The 20,794-nt window shown below is 40.8% G+C and overlaps 1 protein-coding gene across 1 annotated transcript in view; it reads left to right on the top strand.

The window, feature by feature from the left end:
* Positions 1 to 20,794, top strand: part of DCC (DCC netrin 1 receptor) — a 939,470-nt gene that overhangs the window by 678,507 nt on the left and 240,169 nt on the right. The window contains 2 exon segments of the mRNA XM_030567485.1: positions 18,623 to 18,771; positions 20,339 to 20,477. Of these exon segments, the coding sequence (XP_030423345.1) occupies positions 18,623 to 18,771; positions 20,339 to 20,477 (288 nt within the window).

Raw genomic sequence — 20,794 nt, 5'->3', positions numbered from 1 at the left:
TATTGGTCTTGGACCCGATCCTCTGAGGTACTGAATGTCTTCTGCAAGGTGCAGGGCACCTTCTTTTCTCCACAAGGGCAAGAGGAGTTGAAAGTTCTCAATGCTTTCAGGATCAGGCCCACTGAGTAAAAAAACAGGAGGCCACTGAAGTTGGTGGCTTCAGTGGGAGAAGGATCGAACCCTGAATAAAAGCTTCAGGTTTGGCCTCATGATCAAAACCATTCTTCCCTAATAAATCAAGAGGAAACTCATGAACAGGAGGAGCTAATCCACCCTGTTATAATCCATCATGCAGAGCTGCATTTTCATATCAGAAATGAACTATCACTATATTTATGATGGCTAAAAACAATATCATTATGGAAAGAGTTGCAGTAATTTATTTTTACACTTACAGAATCTGCTCCGCTCTAGCCATGAGCAAATCCCCATTAATTAAAAAAAAAATGTGTTGTGGAGTAATGGAAGCAGATAAAAACAGGCTTGAAATCTTTGATTTTATGTTCTGGCCTTCTTCTATGATAAAAAATAATCAAATGAATAACAGTGCTGTGACAGGACATACTGTGATTATCAAAGTAGTGATATTCAGTCCTAAATCCCTCTTTATCTCCATGTTAGAAACAGTAAGTGTGAGGTAGCTACTTTCAGGTTTTTCCTGGATGCCAAGAAAAAGCCAGCTTTTCGTTTAAGTGGGAATTTAATCTGTTGTTTGATTTTCCTCAGGAAAACATCCACCTGTTGAAATGAGCCAAATATGTGGTCAAACATCAATGACAACACAGAACTGGCTTGATTATTCAGAGAGCATTTCAGAGCACACGTACTTATTATCAACAAGAGACAAACACTCAGGCCAAATTTCTCACAATTGGATGCCTATGTTAGGCTCTTCAGTATGACCCCTTGATTTTTCTGAGGAAGCAGAGTCTACACATATCCTGTGAGATTTGTCAGTTCACATCACCTCAGAGATTCAGGCTGCTGAGGCCCTAATCCTGCCCCCTTAACCCACTATTCTGTACATACTGCTCTACCAAACTGTTCCCTCCTAGCATTACTAGTTGTGGATTTGTATGTGGTAGATTATTGTATTGGGATGACTTAGTCTGTTAAAGGGGTTGCTAGAAAACTGACATTCATAAGGGACAGAATTAAGGTTGCAGTGTTTGGTCTACAGTGTGCAGAAGTTGTGAGAAAATAAAATTGGACAGAAATATGTGGCTGCCAACAGAAGATTTTGGGTGAGATTTCCAAAAGCCACAAGTGATTTAAGAGCCTATGTCCCATTGAAAGTCAGTGGGATTTAAGCTCCTAAATTACTTAAATGCTTTCGGAAAAAATATGTACAAGTTCCATTGATTTTAATTGAAGTCAGTAGGAGTAAGGCCCCTTGCCCACTTGGATGCTTTTGTAAATCTCAGTTGGTATCCATCTGCATCTTTAGGTACCTTTGTAAATCTGCCCCCAAGTGCTTTTGAAAATATCACATTTTATGTCTATAACAGAGAAGATTTTATTTGTCAGTTGCAACTAACCAAATAATGGCTAAAATATCCCTAAATACTACATTAAAAAAAAATTTCGACTAGATCTACTCAAGTTTTCTTTCTCAACCAATTTTCGTGTAGATAAGCAACATGTTAATATAGTTGTAAACAAAATAATCAGATTGACACAGGCAAGTTTCAGCCACAACCAAGTTTAAACACTTACTTTTAAAAAGTCTTAGAAAATTCAAAGAGCATGAAAAATAACACTGTGAAATTTCACATGAAAAGATCAGGTGTTGGGAAAAACAGGGCCGTGTACCCCATTTTAAGCCAATTTCAGAACCCAATATCAAGCCACAACTAGCTCCTGAGTGATAGGAGTGTGTGTGTGTGTGTGTGAGAGAGAGAGAGAGAGAAAGAGAGATGAATTGGCAAGTTAAATACACACACCTTTGTGCTTTTAACTTGCAAATTTTGTTTTCTTATAGGAAAAAAATTAAGGGCAGACTCATCCCTTGCAGATGCTGATGGAGGGATTGAGTTTGTACCTCTCCTAGTCTGTGGCTGGCTAGGGTCACATGACAATGCTGTATCAGGCCCCTCACTTCAATGTGCAACATTGCTCAACACACTGTTACCACTGTTATTTCCCATTCAACCATTTAAGGTGTCAGTGTTTAGAACTTCTAGCTCACACTTTCAACAGTAATAACAACAGTAATGACATATTTTTTTTTCTGGCCAACAAAACAATGCCAGCCTGGGTTTCAGAAAGTCTCAGTGTAATGCATGGAGTGTTGGTCTATGGATTATTATCCCTAACATTAGAAAATCTTACCAGAAAGTGCAGATCAATATGTTGTCCAGTGTAGGTAGATGATGGGTCAATGGACTTGTAGTTTTTACATCTCCATCTGTCATTTTTATGACATGAAGCATCTGTCTGTTTCTCAGGACATATGCTCTACAATCTTTGTACGCTTTTGATCAAGGGCAAAGTTATACAGCCAGCCAGCTCTTCATGATATCTTACTGGGAAAGGTGCAACTTAACCCCTTAATGTCAGGAATCTGGTATTCCTGGGCCAACTAGCATTATATACTCAGACTTTAAGGCCAGAAGGAACCATCATAATTATTGGCAAAGAATGATACAAAAATAACTACTGCTGCTGCTATTGTGGCTGCATGCCAAGGAGATCAGCAGTGGGCTCTTTAACAACACATCAAAGCAGAACAGGTAACAGTGAAATTGTTAACAGATTGCTGTCTTGTGATCATCTAGATCTACTCAGAGCATTGCTGAAACTACAGGCATGGGATTTTTTGGAAAGATGTCAAAAAATTCAGTGAATTTATAAATCTTCTCTTCCCAGACATCTGGATAGATCTGGTAATGGGAGTGGGGTAGAGGGAAAGGTGATTTTCATTTCTAGGTCACTGGTTCAGGCTGGCTGTGAACAAAACCTTCTCTTCTGCTGGATGTACATTTACAAAATGTTTTGTGCACTGGTGACTTTTGCCCACTTCCTTCTAATAGACTTGTGCATCACCACAACAGCATGACATTTGACGGTGCTTGGCACCCATTCCAATTTGAGAGAGTTAGGACATGTCTACACTACCCCACAGGTCAGGCTAGAGGTGTATGCACCAAAATGCCTCCATGCTAGGTCAGCATCTGTGGAAAACCGGTACCAGCAAGTGGGAAGTGGATGTCCAGGGCTGGTGGTCAGTGCAGAGTTCAGGAACCAGAGGCCAGTGGGCATGCTTGGAGCCAGGTGTCAAGCACGTTTATTCTTAAGGCAAAAGCATTACAGAGAAAACATATTAAAACCAATAAAGGAACCTGCATGCATGCCAATAACCAGAGATCATCCCACCTCTAACAAGAGCTCTGGTAGGTGTCAGCACTTCAACCTCCAAGGTTTTGTTTTCTGTGGTTAAAAGTCCATAACACCTTTTGCTCAGAGCAAGAATCTGTGAGTCACTCCTTTATACATTTTGAGCCTCTGATCTTGTCCTCATGGAACAAATGATCAGTGGACAAAGATTTCATAGATTCCAAGGCCAGAAGGGACCTCTGTGATCATCTAGTCTGACCAGTATAACTCAGACCATAGGACTTCCCAAAATGTAAAAGGTCCCCATCTCAGGGTGTAGTTTCAAAAGTTTGAGTTTGCATAATCTAACAAGGTACAGTTGCATACACCACCTCATAGAGCTGAACTCGCTCTTCTGCTTCCCAACCCCGTTCTACTCTAACATCCACCTCTGACTACTGTTGCTTCCAACAACTCCCCTCTGGCAGCCAAGCCAGGTTTGACTGTTTAGAGTTAAATCAGGAGCTGCTTAATGGTGTGAAGCTAGCCCTACCAATTCAGACTAACTGCTGAATGCTACTTCCCTGTAGGTGAAATACAGTTTTGAGCAGCAGAGGCTCAGGAGATTTAATGCTGTGCATTTTAACTTTACTTTCCATTGTTTCAATTCCATTGTAAAAAGTTATATTGAAACACAGCATCTGATTTCTTTCAATGAACAACAACAACATCAACAAAAAACAAACAAACAAACACATAAAAACTTTAAAAATCTGACCCTCCACTTCCAGACGTATTCTTAATCTTGTAAGAATATCAGGTTTCATTAAAAGAAAAATAATAATAAGTTCCTAGTTGTCAATTGTGGAGAAGAGCACAAAAACTCTAAGAGCTCAAAAGCCAGGAGGCAAGTAAAAAGAACCTCAAATTTTCTATATTTAAGCCAATCTAGTGATTCCAGGGGGACTCACTGATGATTTTTAATTATTGAGGCTGATATTTTCAAAAGAAAAGTGTCACCATGGGAGCTGCTGGTAGTTGAACTCTTTTGAAAATCTAGCTTTGTGGAAAAACTGGCCTCTGTTTGATTTTTACACCCTCTCATTCACTATATATAAGGGATACCATATATGAATACACATCTTATAGGCCAATTCCTTTAACTTCAAAGAAAGGGCTTTGGATTTGGGAAACACAAAGTCAAAGCTAATGAATAAAATACACACTCTTATTCACTCTTTGCCTGCACAGATTCTGCTAACTGGATGTTTTCAGCATGTGCTGAAATTTAAAAATAAAATTAAATAAAATGAAGCAAATCTTTACGTGACAGATGTCAGTCACATAATCCCATCCCCTGCACTCTGACCAGGGGCGGCTCTAGCCATTTCGCTGCCCCAAGCACGGCGGCACGCCGCAGGGAGCGCTCTGCCGGTCGCCGGTCCCGCGGCTCCGGTGGACCTCCCGCAGACCTGCCTGCGGATGCTCCACCAGAGCCGCAGGACCAGCGGACCCTCCGCAGGGACGCCTGCGGGAGGTCCACTGGAGCCGCGGGACCAGCGGACCCTCCCCAGGCACGCCTGCAGGAGGTCCACCAGAGCTGCCTGCCACCCTCCCGGCAACCAGCAGAGCACCCCCCGTGGCGTGCCACCCCAAGCACGCGGTTGGCCTACAGGGGCCTGGAGACACCCCTGACTCTGACAATATACAGTTGCCAGTCAGTTGGAGTTAAACACAGTATTTAATCATGTAATTATATTATAGCTATTACATCCACTGGAAGGATGGGGTGGAAATTGGAGAAACAAATCAGCACCACAGACATGCAACTTCCCTGGAACATTTGTAGTAATGGAGGAGGAAAGAAACCCATTTTCCAATCAAAATACCATACACTGCAAGCAAGGGCTAGTGACAATACTTAATTCTTAAGCCACTATGATGGAGTTTACAAACGCCCACACAGGAGAGAAAGGGGTTTAGAACTGCTCTGGGCCTAGGCAGCTCCATCCTGCCATACCTGCAATGCATGCATAGGCTGGAGAAGGAGTTTATAGGGAGAACTGAGAACTGCACTGTAGGCCAGAGGTAAGTAGACCTATACTGTGAAGCTCTGAAAAAAGAGCCCTGTGGGAGGACCAGCTGCTGGGGCAACTCACTTCATTTCTTTATGCCTCTGTTTCTTAACCTGCAAAATGGGGATAATTACACCTACCCTTCTTTCTAAAGGCACTTTGAGATATATGGATGATCATAGAGTCATGGAACTGGAAGGGACCTCAAGAGGTCATCTCGTCCAGTCCCCTGCACTCTTGGCAGGACTAAGTATTATCTAGACCATCCCTGACAAGTATTTGTCTAACTTGCTCTTAAATATCTCCAGCGATGGAGATTCCACAACCTCCCTAGGCAATTTATTCCAGTGCTTAACAACCCTGACAGTTAGTAAGTTTTTCCTAATGTCCAATTTACACTTCCCTTGCTCCAATTTAAGCCCATTGCTTCTTGTCCTATCCTCAGAGGCTAAGAAGAACAATTCTTCTCCCTCCTCCTTGTAACAACCTTTTACATACTTGAAAACTGTTATCACGTCCCTCCCTCAGTCTCTCTTTCCAGGACTAAACAAACCCAGGTTGTTTTTTTTTTCAATCTTCCCTCCTAGGTCATGTTTTCTAGACCTGCAATCATTTTGTCGCTCTTGTATGGACTCTCTCCAATTTGTCCACATCCTTCCTGAAATGTGGTGCCCAGAACTGGACACAATACTACAGTCGAGGCCTAATCAGTGCAGAGTAGAGCACAAGAATTACTTATTGTGTCCTGCTCACAACACTCCTGCTAATACACCCCTTTTTTTTGCAACAGCGTTACACTGTTGAGTCATACTTAGCTTGTGGTCCTCTATGACCCTAGATCCCTTTCTGCCGTACTCCTTCCTAGGCAGTTATTTCCCATTTTGTATGCATGCAACTGATTGTTCCTTCCTAAATGGAGTACTTTGCATTTGTCCTTATTGAATTTCATCCTATTTACTTCAGACAATTTCTCAAGGTTGTCCAGATCATTTTGAATTTTAATCCTATCCTCCAAAGCACTTGCATCCCCTCCCAGCTTGGTATCAGTCACAAACTTTATAAATGTACTCTGTATACCATTATCTAAATCATTGATGAAGATATTAAACAGAACCAGACCCAGAACTGTTAGTCTGTATCCACAAAAACAACAAGGAGTCTGGTGACATCTTAAAGACTTGCAGATTTGTTTGGGCATAAGTTTTTGTGGGTAAAAAATGTCACTTCTTCAGCTGCATGGTGTGAAAGTTACAGATGCAGCCATTATATAAGGACACATGAAGAGAAATGAGTTTTAGTTCTGCTGTTTCTCTTTCACGTCTGTTTCTGAAGTTTTTTTGTTCAAGAATAGTTACTTTTAGATCTGTTGTAGAATGTCCAGGGAGATTGAAATGTTCTCCTTCGGTTTTTGTACGTTACCATTTCTGATGTCTGATTTGTGTCCATTTATTCTTTTACGTAAGGACTGTCCAGTTTAGCCAATGTACATGGCAGAGAGGCATTGCTGGCACATTCATTTGCAAATGTAACACCATTAATTTGGGCTTGAATAGGGACTGGGAGTGGCTGGATCATTACAAAAGCAGCTTTGCCTCTCCTGGAACTGACACCTCCTCATCTATTATTGGGAGTGGACTATATCCACCCTGATCGAATTGGCCTTGTCAACACTGGTTCTCCACTTGTGAGGTAACTCCCTTCTCTTCATGTGTCATTATATAATGCCTACATCTGTAACTTTCACTTCATGCATCTGAAGAAGTGAGGTTTTTTACACATGAAAGCTTATGCCCAAATAAATCTGTACGTCCTTAAGGTGTCACCAGACTCCTTGTTGTTTTTGTGGATACAGACTAACATGGCTACTCCCTGATAAGAGAGAGAGGACAGAACTCATCAAGACCAAAAAGTAATTTTATTTTTTTTAATTGCCTTTTGTTTAATTCTGAGAAGCACCAACTAGTTATTTACTGTTCACCATTCATCTTAATTAACTGGCATAATACACTAGACATCACTCTACTTTTATTTGAACCATTCTACTGGTTCCTTTGAAAAGTGTGAATCTTGTTAGAAACTCACATGGATACATTAAATATGTAATTACAATGTACTTTGAGAGACTCCGTATTCCCTTTCTGAGACTTGCATCCTGTGTCCCATAGTGCAAGAAACCAAGGAATACATTTTACATTAGAAGCATACAGTGCATCTTTACTAGTGAATTTATCCTCTAAAGAGATTTCCCTAGCTTCACACTTAGGGTAGAACTGATAGTATTTGATTAAGTGCCCTCTAAATCAGTGACAGTTTGAGGCACAAGGGTATTTAATTTGATTGCTCCTGATTAGCGAGGTTGTCACTACAGTAGAAGGAGATTCTACTCTGAGCACAAAGGGCATTTTTTACATTTATTGCAGAATTTTTTTTAAATTGTTTATATTTTGTTAGGTATAAAAATGGCCCTGAACTTTAATGAGCTGGAGTGTCTCTTGCGATGTCCTTTTCCAGGGTAACTGTTATCTAAGGCCATGGCTACACTCACACTTTACAGCGCTGCAACTTTCACGCTCAGGGGTGTGAAAAAACACCCCCCTGAGCGCTGCAAGATACAGCGCTGTAAAGCGTCAGTGTAATCAGCGCTGCACGCTACACCCGTAAGGGATGTGGTTTACATGCAGCGCTGGGAGAGCTCTCTCCGAGCGCTGCCGCTCCGACTACACTCACACTTCAAAGCACTGCCGCAACAGCGCTCCCGCAGCACTGCCGGGGCAGCGCTTTGAAATTCCAAATGTAGCCATACCCTAAGTATAATATCAGCATCAGTTATCACAAAAGCATCAATAATTATAACAGTAGCAATGAGAGCAATTACTCTAGGCTTCCTCCTGCTACACTGAAGTTAGCCTACGCAAGATGCTGAAAGCAAAATTGATGCATCTGCTCCTGTTCCTTGTTGTAAATCGCTGGCTTGGCATGAGCCCTTATTCTCCTTGTTGCCCAGTTCTTTGATGCTGCATTGCAGTGATAATTGAAATGAATAATTCTCTCTTTGCACCATTTTGATGGGACCTGTCTAGCTATGGCTGATATCGGTGTATACATAAACTTCCCAGTGTGGAAATCTGTCTCTTGCTGGTTGAATGGACTGTATCAGGGTCAATTATAGTCCTTTCAGAGGGAATTCCAATAAGATTGAAGTAAATAGCTTTTTTCTATTGATTTTAGTTCTTTTTTTCCTCTCCTCGGTGCAGGTTATTTGCACTCTACATGACATATCATTTTGCTTATAAAAGATAATGTATGTGTCAGGTATTACGTTTTCAATGGAAATGTGTATTCCCCTTTGATGTATGCTTTTTATCCCATTCTAGACAATGCTAAGATTATTGGTATTTTTGTGTATTGTTGTAATAGCACAGGGCCCCATACTTCTCTTTGCTTCCACAAGCAGAGGGCAGCTAAAAATCATGGATCCAGCTACCCACAAGAGGGAAAAGCTGTTTCCATGGCAAGTTGTTCATTTCCACTCCGAATCCTATGGAAGACCTTCTAGTTTGTGGTCTCAGCTAGGTTGCTCCAGTCTATGGCTAGTGCCTAGAAGTGTAGAGCATCTCACTGCTACTTCCCGGAAGACCTCAGAGCTTAGTGCTTATGGGCTGTATTGGGGATATAGTGCCTATATGTTGATGGGTGGATATCACTATGGAAGCCTGAGCTAGCTGGGCTAGAACTGGAACCAGGCTGTGTGAGTCTTGTGGGGAACTGGGAAAGTGAAATTGAAACATCTCCCCCAGAGAGAGAGAGAGAGAGAGAGGGAGAGGGAATCTTCTCCTGAATGATCTCAGAGCTTTTCCCACCAGGGCTTCTGTGAGGTCAGAAACACCAATGAACTTAACATGGCAGTTTCTGGTTTGGCTCAGACAAATAATTCCCATTTCTGCTGTGGTAGTGTTTTAAACACATACATGCATATATATGCAATTGAGATTTTGCATGTTTATCAAACATACAAATTGAGGTATTATTTGTATAAAATCTCCAGTTTCTGGACCTTCCACTTTAACAGGTATGCCACACAGAGACCAAACTGCAGTACAGAGTCAGGAAGCCTTGGCCTAGATCCCTCACAATATATTATGTGTTTGTGCAGAAGCATGTCCCCCTACATGTGATGATGGGGAAAACCAATGTCCATTGAAGCATCAAGAATTCTTATCCATTTCTCTGTAGTCAGAACCTGCTTAAGAGAGAACACAGTCCATCCAAAGCTTTTAAATAGCATCTGCAACCTCTGTGTTTACTTAGAAAAAAAATGTCTCCTTAATGTGAAGTGCTTTTGCAATTTAAGAAAGATTATGGTCAATTTCTTCCCTTCATCTTCAGGTCCAGCAAAAATCATTTCAGTTTAGTAGTGCTTGAGTAGCATGCCTATGTTTTTAGTTTAGTATTGTCTGCCATAATCTGACATGATTTAGCAATTACTATAAAATAAAATGGATCTTATCTGTCACCATGAGAGCACAACAGTTTCAGCTTGTTCAGAATCATTCCAAAACGATTTCTGGATGGCATTCTGATGAAATCTATTTATCTCCATACAGTTCTTTCTAAACCAGTCAACATCCACTATGTTGGTAATGAATTTATCTTCTGAATACTTCCACTAAACTAAAACTTGATCATAACTGTGGGTTGTTAGTGAAAGAAGAGCCTTGTTGATGCTTCAGATTGACATGGTGCAACCAAGCTTTATTTCCCAGGCTTGAATCACATACTTGGTATGGAGGCATTATATGCAGGGGCGGCTCTAGGGATTTTACTGCCCCAAGCATGGCAGGCAGGCTGTCTTTGGCGCTTACCTGCGGAGGGTCCGCTGGTCGCACGGCTTCAGCAGACCCTCTGCATGCGTGCCTGCAGGAGGTCCACCGAAGCTGCGGGACCAGCAGACCCTCCTCAGGCAAGCCGCCGAAGGCAGCCTGCCTGCCGCCCTCACAGCGCTCGGCAGAGCACCCCCCACGGCTTGCCGCCCCACGCATGCGCTTGGCGTGCTGGGGCCTGGAGCCGCCCCAATTATAAAATCAGTTTTCTCCCTTGAACTCCATGATGATAATTATCAAAGTAGTTCCCTCTATAATTAATATGTATTTGTAGTATCTGCGGTATCTAGACCCTGAAATCAGGGCCCCATTGTGCTAGCTGTACATATTTAGACTAAGTCTTTGTCCCAGAAAGCTTGCAATCTACATAGATAAGAGTAGGAGTGGACAAAAGAAAGTATTCTCCCCATTTTATAGTAGGGGAACTGAAGCACAAAAACATTATGTGACTTATCCAAGCTAACATGGGAAGTCTGTCAGAGCCACGAACAATAATTTCATCTTAACAGAGAGCTTGGCTCCTGGACCCAGACACTATTACATAGACCACCTCTCCCTCCACTTGCAATTATGTAGCTTCACTTTGGCAACTACAGCAATTACTCCTATGGAAAAGTAATACTAATAAATCATTTAATGTATGCTTGGCTGTCTCTTACTGCAACTTAGCAGCTGCAAACAATGAGGAGAGTAGGGTGACCAGATAGCAAATGTGAAAAATCGGGACAGAGGATGGGGAGTAATAGGAGTCTATATAAGAAAAAGCCCCCAATATCGGGACTGTTCCTATAAAATCAAAACATGTAGTCTCCATAGAGGAAAGCCTACAAGATGCTCAATTGATCAGCTCCCACAGTTTTTTAGAACAGCTCAGCATGAAAATCTGGCTGCAGTGTCACCAGGAGAGCTGCTGGGTGCTGAGTACTAGTCTTTAATTAGGTACTTAAACGAAGTACTCAGTACTAGTCTTTAATGAGGTACTTAAATGAAAATCTGTCCCCATGTGACCAGATCAACTCTCCACAGACCAGTGTAGGAACCTTTGAGCTTAAAAGCTCTGGTAATGATTCCTTCAAGATGTCAATGCTCTGTGGGTATATCTACACAGCAGATAACCACCTGTGGCTGGCCCGTGTCAGCTGGGGGCTCAGGCTGCGGGGCTGTAAAATTGCAGTGTAGATGTTCAGGCTCAGGTTGGAACCTGGGCTTTGAGACCCTCCCCTCTTATGAGCCTGTCAGCAGACTCGGGCCAGCTGCACGTTTGCTGTGTAGCAGGAGCGGCTCCAGGCGCCAGAAAGCCAAGCACGTGCTTGGGGCGGCAAGCCACGAGGGGCGCTCTGCCGGTCGCCACAAGGGCGGCAGGCAGGCTGCCTTGGCAGCATGCCTGCGGAGGGTCCGCTGGTCCCGCAGTTTTGGCGGACCTCCCGCAGGCGTGCCGCCAAATCCGCGGGACCAGGGACCTCCCTCAGGCAAGCCGCTGAAGGCAGCCTGCCTGCCGTGCTTGGGGCAGCAAAATACCTAGTACCGCCCCTGCTCTGTAGACACACTCTGTATCTTTCTAATCAAGGATGGATTTGTAGAGATAGCAGGGAAGTTCTTCCATCTAAACTGTCTTTTCCTTTGTTCTGAGCTTTCTTATAACTTCCCTTGCATGGAGGGGTGTGTGTGTGTGTGTGTGTGTGTATTCCTTTGTGGTTTGTGTTATATTTTGTTAGTATCATTTGTTATTTTGAGACTACTGGGCAGGACTTGGAGTAGAGACCAAGGCCGAATTCTAATCTCATTCACTTCAGTGGGCATCTCAGCTGTGTAAATGAAGAGTGCACTTTGTCCTCTGTTCTTTTTTATGTCCTGTTCTGCAATTGACAGTGACAATAAGCAAGTCGCTTATTCCTGTACCTCCCTTTTCCCCATTTTTTAAAAAATCAGATACCTGCATTACGGTTAAGTGGATCAAGAGGTGTTTTCCCAAGCCCTCTAACTAGATACAAATTAGTCCTCATCCCCATAAACAGAGGGCTTGTGCAAGGAAGGCAACTTCCCCCCTCAAAGCCAACTTTCTACAGAGAAATTGGGAGACCTGCATATGGAAGAGACCTGCTGCTTGCATATCTGATGATATGTGATCTGCTAGTAATGTGAAGGAAATACCGTAGAGTAGGTTAATATATTTGACTGTGGAATATAGTTGCACACCATGTAAGTAAATACAGAATAACCTGATGCAAAGCAGAACAAAATGTGAAAGTATCTTTAAGTGACAGCTACTGTCACAGTAGAAGTGAAAAGTGTCCAGCAGAACTCCCGTGGATCTGCAGCTGAGGCAGACAGAGTAGTTTTTGCATTTCTTGTCAAACTGCTGCCATGTCTTTCCACTGTATACAGTGCAGGGAAGCAAGGGTTTCATTATGCTAATAATTACATTACCTGCAGGCTTTTTGAAGTCCCAATTCCCCATACAGCACAGAAACAGATTTTATAGAAATATCATTAAAGCTGTTAACCACAGGGAAAGGGGGGAAAAATCAAAGACACAATCAAAGCATGCACTCTGTTATCAATAAATGCAAGTGGCTTCGTAAATGTGTCACATTTTAAATGTTTTCACTGCGAATCAGCATAGGAACCAGCTGTTTTAAGGGAAAGTGAAATGTAATAAAAATAAAATTTTAATCATTGAATCTCATAAGGAAGAATGAATCACTAGAAAAAATGTTTTAAAATGTGTTGCATATAACTGAAGAAGACCAACAATCACAAACATGACTGGGGCCCCTGAGTGCTAGAATAATACATAATGATGATAATAATAATAAACAGAAATAGCCACCTTGACACTGTGTGAGAAAAGGAAGTTCAGGTCAGGATTTGGATGCATAGGGAAGGATTGTTGTTTGTTATTCATATTCTGTAATACTAGAGGTGTTCAGGGCACTCGAGAAGATGAGACCTGTGCCCTGAAAAAGAGCGTACAGAATTTAACAGATACAATACAAACAACTAAGGATTATGCACAAAAGTTTGAGTAAGAGGTAGCAGTTAGGAGATCTGTGTGAGAATGAAGAGCAAAAGAACTGAGAAGGTTTGGGAGAAGGATTGTGCTCTGAGAGAATTTGGGAGCCTGGCTACATATGTGCACCTATAGTGTTTAATAAGGGGGGAGGCGGGGCAGGGCGTGAATGAATCTGGTTATGCATGACCAAAGTAAGCAGTAGCACTTACTAAGCACTGAAAAACAGGTCCTGGACCTCCTACCTTTATACACCTATTGAAATTAAGCTCATAAAGTTTTTGTAAATTGACTTCTAATCTAAAAACATTGGTTTTGACTGTTTAAAAAAATCAGTGTTATATTTCAGCTACTTTTGAATGTTTTCTGCCTTCCTTATGCATTCTAATGCTGACCTGCATTTCCTTTGTCTTGACCTACCTTATCAGAGTGGACAATCTGCTGGAAGTAATTAAAAAGGCAGATTTTGTTAGGTTTGAACCTGTGTGCACTGAAACCAGTGTTAAAATTCTCACACCCCAGTTCAGCAGTCTATCCCTATTCAATGAAGTCCAGAAGCATGTGCCTATCTTTAAACAACTGCTTAAGTCCCACAATGTGCTTAAGTGCTTGGCTGAATAGGAATGGACATATAACACATGCTTAAATGTTTTGCTGAAATGGGACCCCATTAACTCCAGTCAGGCACAGTGAGAGACTGTGGAACCATCAGCAGTTATGGAGAAATGAAGACAATTAAAGGTATTATAGATCAAAGAAATGTAGGACTGTAAGGAAACTCAATAGGTTATCTAGTCAAGTCCCCTGCACTGAGGCAGGACTAAGTATTCTAAACCATCTCTGACAGATATTTGTTTAACTTGTTCTTAAAAACCTCCAATGACTGATTCCATTACCTCCCTAGGTAATTTGTTCCAGTTTTTAACTAGTATTTGTTTTGTTATCCACTGTAAGCCCCAGGCCCCTTTCTGCAGTACTCGTTCAGTTATTTGCTATTTTGAATTCTAATTCTGTCCTCCAAAGTGCTTGCAATCCCTCCCAGCTTGATATTGTCCACAAACTTTATAAATGTACTATCTATGCTATTATCAATATCATTTATGTAGATATTGAACAGAACCATATTTCTAAAGGCAGCACTGAAAATCATGTAGAATTTGGCCACTTGTAGCTTTAGGCTTGACTCTGTTCCCATTTACATGGTCTAAATCAGAAGTAACTCCTCTGAAATCAGTTCACTAATGTAAAACTGCCATGAGTGAGAGTAGAATCAAATTCTTTTGACAATTACTGTAGCTTTTATTTTACAAAAGTGTCACAAACTTCAGGAGTGAAATGCTCAATGGAGCAAGTAGGCTTAGCATGTTTTGTTTGTGTGATTATTAATGATCAAATATAAATATGACTTCACAGTTTATGCACATTCTTTGGAGGGCAGGAATCACTTAATCTTGCTTTTTCTCATCTTTGGGTGTACTCTTTTTTGGCCAGAAAATTGACAGATCTAAAGAAAATGACTTTTCTGGAAGACATGGTTTGTGCTTCTTGAATGACTTTTGCTGTAGTTCTAAAGTCTTCCCATTAACAAACAAACAAGAACAGGAAAACAAGAACCAAAACAAAGGGCTATTTCCCCCCTACATTATTGTCAGCAGGGATCGGCAGAGACTGAAGAATTTCTGCATGCCAAAGTGTTGAGAAGTTAAACACATTAGAGGGCCTGTCGGACATACTGAAATATAATGAAATGGAAAGCTGGAGGGAAAAAAAAAACTTTTTAAATGTATTAATTCTATATTAGCATGAATATTAAATGTTATTTAAAAGTATATGTCACTGGCAGCCTTTCACTGATTTTTAGCTTTCTACAAAATTCTCTATTGGTTCTCCTAGCATGCTCATCACTGCAGTATCCTTCCAGAGTGCCTTCCAGTAGTACATTCAGCTATATGACAGACATCTGTCATGTGTTGTTCATTTTTTCCTTCTCTCTCCAGAGGGTGCAGTGTGTGCACCAGAGTGAGTTGTTTGGTTTGAGGTTTTTTAATACACATGTTGCTATGTATTTGTTAGAGGTCAAAGAAATGCCCTTTGCACTCGGAGGGGAGAGTGACAGTCTTTGGTTCCTGAGGGACCAGTTCACTCCACATCTCAGTCTAGCCCCAGAGAAAGTTCTGTCTCTCATGGTTTATCCTTATTGCAGGGAGTTCTGTTTGGGCCAGAGGAATGAAATTGTCAACATCGTCTTTATCCTGAAGCTGGAGGCAGTCTTTTAGATATCCTCCGCTTTGCACTTAGCATATTGTCAAATACACAGGTATTAGCTGAAGAAAGTGTCATGTTCTTTCCCTGTCACTTGCCACAAACCTTTTAGTTTTACCCTAACAGCTTTCTTCTGTGATACTGTCTGGTAACATGCATTTGACTGTGAAAAGCCTTTTATAGAAATTGTCTGCCAGCTGCACAATAACTGGCAAGTTTGTTTTGCGTGACGGCATTTTCTGTATGTAAAATATGAATAGACCATTTCATATTCAGACAAGAAAAAGGTATTGACATGCAACAACAACTCAGATATTTTAAACACTGTTGCTCACACCAGTTTTTAGAGTTTAGATCATTTTCAGAATTGGTTCTTCACTTGTTCTGTGACTTTCCTGCCAATTTTCTTCCATTTTCTCTCATTGGTTACTCTTCCTTGGGTTCCAGTTGAAGGGACAGATGAACTGTAAAGACAGACTTGAAAGTATTAGTCAGCATAGTGGTTCCTTCTCATTGCCTCACATGTGAGGAATGATTATGCATGGAATGACTTAGCGGTAAAGAGACTTTCCCAAGTGAACTAGTTACCAAATAACAAAAGTACTAAAGTCAACAGTGAATGCATAACATTAGTAATATGTGACTGTCAAGGTTTCTTCCCCACTCTGAACTTTAGGGTACAGATGTGAGGACCTGCATGGACACTGCTAAGCTTAATTACTAGCTTAGATCTGGTAACTCTGCCACCATCCAGAAATTTCAGTATCTGGATCACTTCTTGTCCGGCCACAAACCTTCCCCTCCCTGGGCAGCCTTGAGAGGCTTTTTCACCAAGTCCCTGGTGAATACAGATCCAAACCCCTTGGATCCTAAAACAAGGAGAAATTAACCATCCCCCATCCTTTCCCCCCACCAATTCCTGGTGAGTCCAGATCCAATCCCCTTGGATCTTAAAACAAGGAAAAATCAATCAGGTTCTTAAAAAGAAAGCTTTTAATTAAAGAAAGAAAACTAAAAAATCATCTCTGTAAAATCAGGATGGAAAATACAGGGTAATCAGATTCGTATAGCCCAGAGGAACTCCCTGTAGCCTTAGGTTCAAAGTTACAGCAAACAGAGGTAAAATCCTCTCAGCAAAAAGGAACATTTACAAGTTGAGAAAACAAAAATAAAATGACTCCACCTTGCCTGGCTATTACTTACAAGTTTGAAACATGAGAGACTGATTCAGAAAGATTTGGAGAGCCTGGATTAACATCTGGTCCCTCTTAGTCCCAAGAGTGAACACCACCCAAAAACAAAGAGCACAAACAAAGACTTCCCTCCACCAAGATTTGAAAGTATCTTGTCCCCTTATTGGTCCTCTGGTCAGGTGTCAGCCAGGTTTACTGAGCTTCTTAACCCTTTGCAGGTAAAAGAGGCATTAACCCTTAACTATCTGTTCATGACAGTGACACTCAGAATTCAGAGTGAAAAACATATTTGTATAGCTAGAGCTGTGCAACACTGGGAGGCTTTTCCATTAAATTTTTGAAGAAAACAGGCAATTTAATTTGGGTTGGTTCATGCCAAAAAATCTCCCCTTTCACTTCCTACCCCAAATTCTATGAAATCACACTGAAAATGGAAAATAATTCAGCTTTCTGTATTTGTGGTCTCAGTTTTTCCTTTGCCTGAAAATAAATCTGTTCCAGGTTAAAGTATTGTTACAATTGGTTGCACTAACTCCAATAATTGCAAGATTGTGTCAGATGGTTGCAGTTTTTAACACTTTTATTGTTGCTTTTATTTTATAAGTATTGAGTTCCGGTAACATCTTTGGAGTGCTAGATATTGCACAAGCATAAAAGTTTTGTTATGAAACAGAACTGGGGATGTGCTGGATTCTCTTACCAGTTCATATAATTAACTTTCCCCAAAAATGTCAAACCTGAAAGTTCTTTAGGTGCCTAAATATGGATTTCAGGACCTAACTTTAGGCATCCAGGTTTGAAAGTTTTTACTTAGGTCTCACAGTCACTCTAAACTGCATTTCTTCCTGCCAAATCACTAGCAATGTTCATTGCCAAACTGTGAATCCAAGGAGGCAATAGAATTAGTCTTGTGTCTCATAGTTCCCAGTAGGCCCAAGATTATTTTTATGATGATGATTATTTTTAGCAACCATGTATGTGTTATCCAAAGAGACAGTTATAGGAAAGCATATAAAATATACCTAAGGTTAAGTAAATAAATAGGGACATGAAGCAAACAATGTAAATAAGAAATATCACAGTGATACTAAAACCCCATTGTTGCACTGGTAATAGGAGGCCAAGCCAATATATGGTGCATTACATCAATTTTTAAACAAGAGGCATTCGAGCCAGTCTATACAGAGCTTGAATAGACACACAAGAAGTTATGGTAAGGCTATGTTGTATTTCTCTGAAAACTGGGTTTTGTGTTGATATTTTCAGTTGTGTGTCTTTGAGTTTTGCTCTTTTATAAGTAGAGAGTAATGGGTCTGCTAAGGTCCCTCCTTTTCTTGAATCAGTCTTGGGATTGATCAGATTTGAACTGTTTTTTTCTATAGATAGATAGATAGATTTGAAAAATCTGGAGAGAATATTAAGAAAAAACAAAACAAAAAGGAGAAGTGTAGAAAAGCGCAACAATGGGAGGGAAGGGAATGGAGAGCAACTTCTTTTTCCATCCACTAGAAATTAATCACAAGTATAGCTCATACTTCTTGTAACAACATGCTAAATGAAGGGCAGTATTTTACAAAGCCATCTCTGTACTTTGAAGGTTATTGTGATGCAATGTTGTATCACTCTGCAGATCTTCTTTATGGATTAATCGTGCCTTGCCCCGACACCATTTAAGTCTATTAAATACTTCCTCATAGAGAAAGGCATTTCACTCCAATGTTAAAAACATTCAGCTCTGCATAGTTGTATACAGCAGGAGAAGTGTGCTTCTTTGGGGACACATATTGGGTCAGGATATGCCAGAGCAATCAAAAGGATAACAAAATGATTAAGGAACTGAGCTGCAATAAATGACTGCTTTTATTCAGGCAATTTTTCTTCATACAGTGCAAGTTCCAGGGCCAGTAGAAAACCTGCGGGCCGTATCTACCTCACCTACCTCAATTATTCTTTCCTGGGAACCCCCTGCCTATGCAAATGGTCCAGTCCAAGGTTACAGATTGTTCTGCACAGAGACTGCTACTGGAAAAGAACAGGTGAGCAAGTTAATGGTGCTGTATGCTCTTCTTTCAGTTAGTTGTGAGAGTAGGCTTTTGCTGGATGACGTGACAAAATCAGTCAGGAAGGAGAAGCAGCGTTCAATCCAAGTGACCGTGGATATCTGTTCAGCAGCTTTAAACCTGTTGATAGAGGAAATTTTGGTGCTTCAATGGCATAACAGAGTGGAGTGGTTACTCTTCAGGTTAAGTGCCTTGGGATTTTTTTTTTTAAATCAAGTCTTTATAATCCCTGGCAGGTTTGAACTGTGAGAATTTACATGCCACTGTAGCTGAATATTAGACAGGTGTATTACAATGTACTTTAATATATAGAGGAACTCATTCTTCTTTCACTTACACTGGTGCAAGACAGGAGTACCTCCATGGCAGTAAATAGGACGACCTATTGAAATCCATGTTAGTCTTATGATTTACTTAAAAGGCAGCAGGATCAAGCCATATGGATTCACACCAGCATACCATTGGTGTAAGTGGGAGAGAAACAAGCCCTTAGTTTACCTTTCTTATCCAAAATCTAGAAGTGAAGCAAAGGGCCCTCCCCTTATAAAAGTCCTTTAGATTTTTCAGACACTGCTGGTGTTAAGGGAAGTTCTACACAGGAAATGGGGGTAGGTATGATCTAATTTGTTTCCTCAGTGGCTCATTTTCCCTTTCCTCAGGGCCAAGTCTGTTCCAGGAGTGTAAAATATATAAACCTAGTCTAGGCATTATCTGTATTTCTTATAAATGAGAGAGATAAACAAAGGGAATTCCCATCATCATTATTATTGGTGTTCTGCAAAGACTGTGTGTGTTTATGTGGAAACATATAAGATCAATGGTCTCAGCTCCAAGGATCCTGCACTGTAGAAAATAAATAGTTGAAACAGTTCAGGCTGTTAACATAGTACATTAGTAGCTGATGTAAAGTTAAGGTGGCCTAGTGATCCTGTAGAGGTCATTGAGAGATGCTATGTGGATAAAATGTGACTTTTTTTAAAAAAAGAGAGATTTAGAGGAGGACAGTTCTCCATCTGAGCCAGTTTAATTTATTAGTAGCTTGTAAGAGTCACAGGCATCATAAATCCCAGCGTAGAATTATCTGGCTTCTTCACCCCCCAAAACCTTCTCTCTCTTCTCTTGTTTTCCTTTATTTCACACACTCTTTTCCTCCTAGAATTTCCCCATGACTCATAGCCCTTCTTTGCTCCTTTCTCTTCCCTTCTTCCTTTCCCTATCACTTTCTTATGGGAGAAGGAGTGATTGATTTAAGCAAGGAAACTTTCTACTGTGCTTTAAATAACAACTAAACCAAAGGTCTAAGCACCAGAGTCAGCTATAACTTGAAATATGGCAGTTTAATATCAGAGACTCTATTGAGAACTGACCTATAACAAGCAACGCTATGTTACAAATTACCTTTTACAGCAACTTAAAATAAGGATTTAGCATTACCTCTTAGACATAGAAAAGCCCTACTGTCTAATCTTTTCATCCCCCAGCATTACTATCAGACCTTCTTTAGCATTTCCCTGAATAACAATTATCACTTTTATGTGCTCAGAATATAGAGATTGATGGACTATCATACAAACTGGAGGGGCTGAAAAAATTCACGGAATATACCTTACGGTTCCTGGCTTATAACCACTATGGCCCTGGGGTGTCCACTGAAGATCTTACCGTCATGACACTTTCTGATGGTAAGTTAGAACTACAGATGCCAGGATGGACAACGTGAGAAGAAAAATGTGCACTTTGCAGATTAACATCACAGATCGCTGTGTATAAAGTTTTATCCTGAGACCAGGACAAATTTAGGATTTCCTATACTATATACTCAGTTCAAGTCAATGATAGGCATGACAAACTAAATGAAAATTGGCCAATGTAAATGTAAACTATTAAATACAATAATAAATAAATAAGTATCTTCAGGTCTTTTTCAGAGACAGAAATCATAGATTCATTTTCTGCCCATTATATCGTTTCACAGAATGTTTAGGGTCGTATCCCTCAT

This window comes from Gopherus evgoodei, chromosome 6 (genome assembly GCF_007399415.2).
Source record: "Gopherus evgoodei ecotype Sinaloan lineage chromosome 6, rGopEvg1_v1.p, whole genome shotgun sequence".
In the NCBI taxonomy this organism is placed as follows: domain Eukaryota; kingdom Metazoa; phylum Chordata; order Testudines; family Testudinidae; genus Gopherus; species Gopherus evgoodei.
Note: the sequence above shows the minus strand (reverse complement) of the source record. Positions and strands in the feature narration are given on the sequence as shown.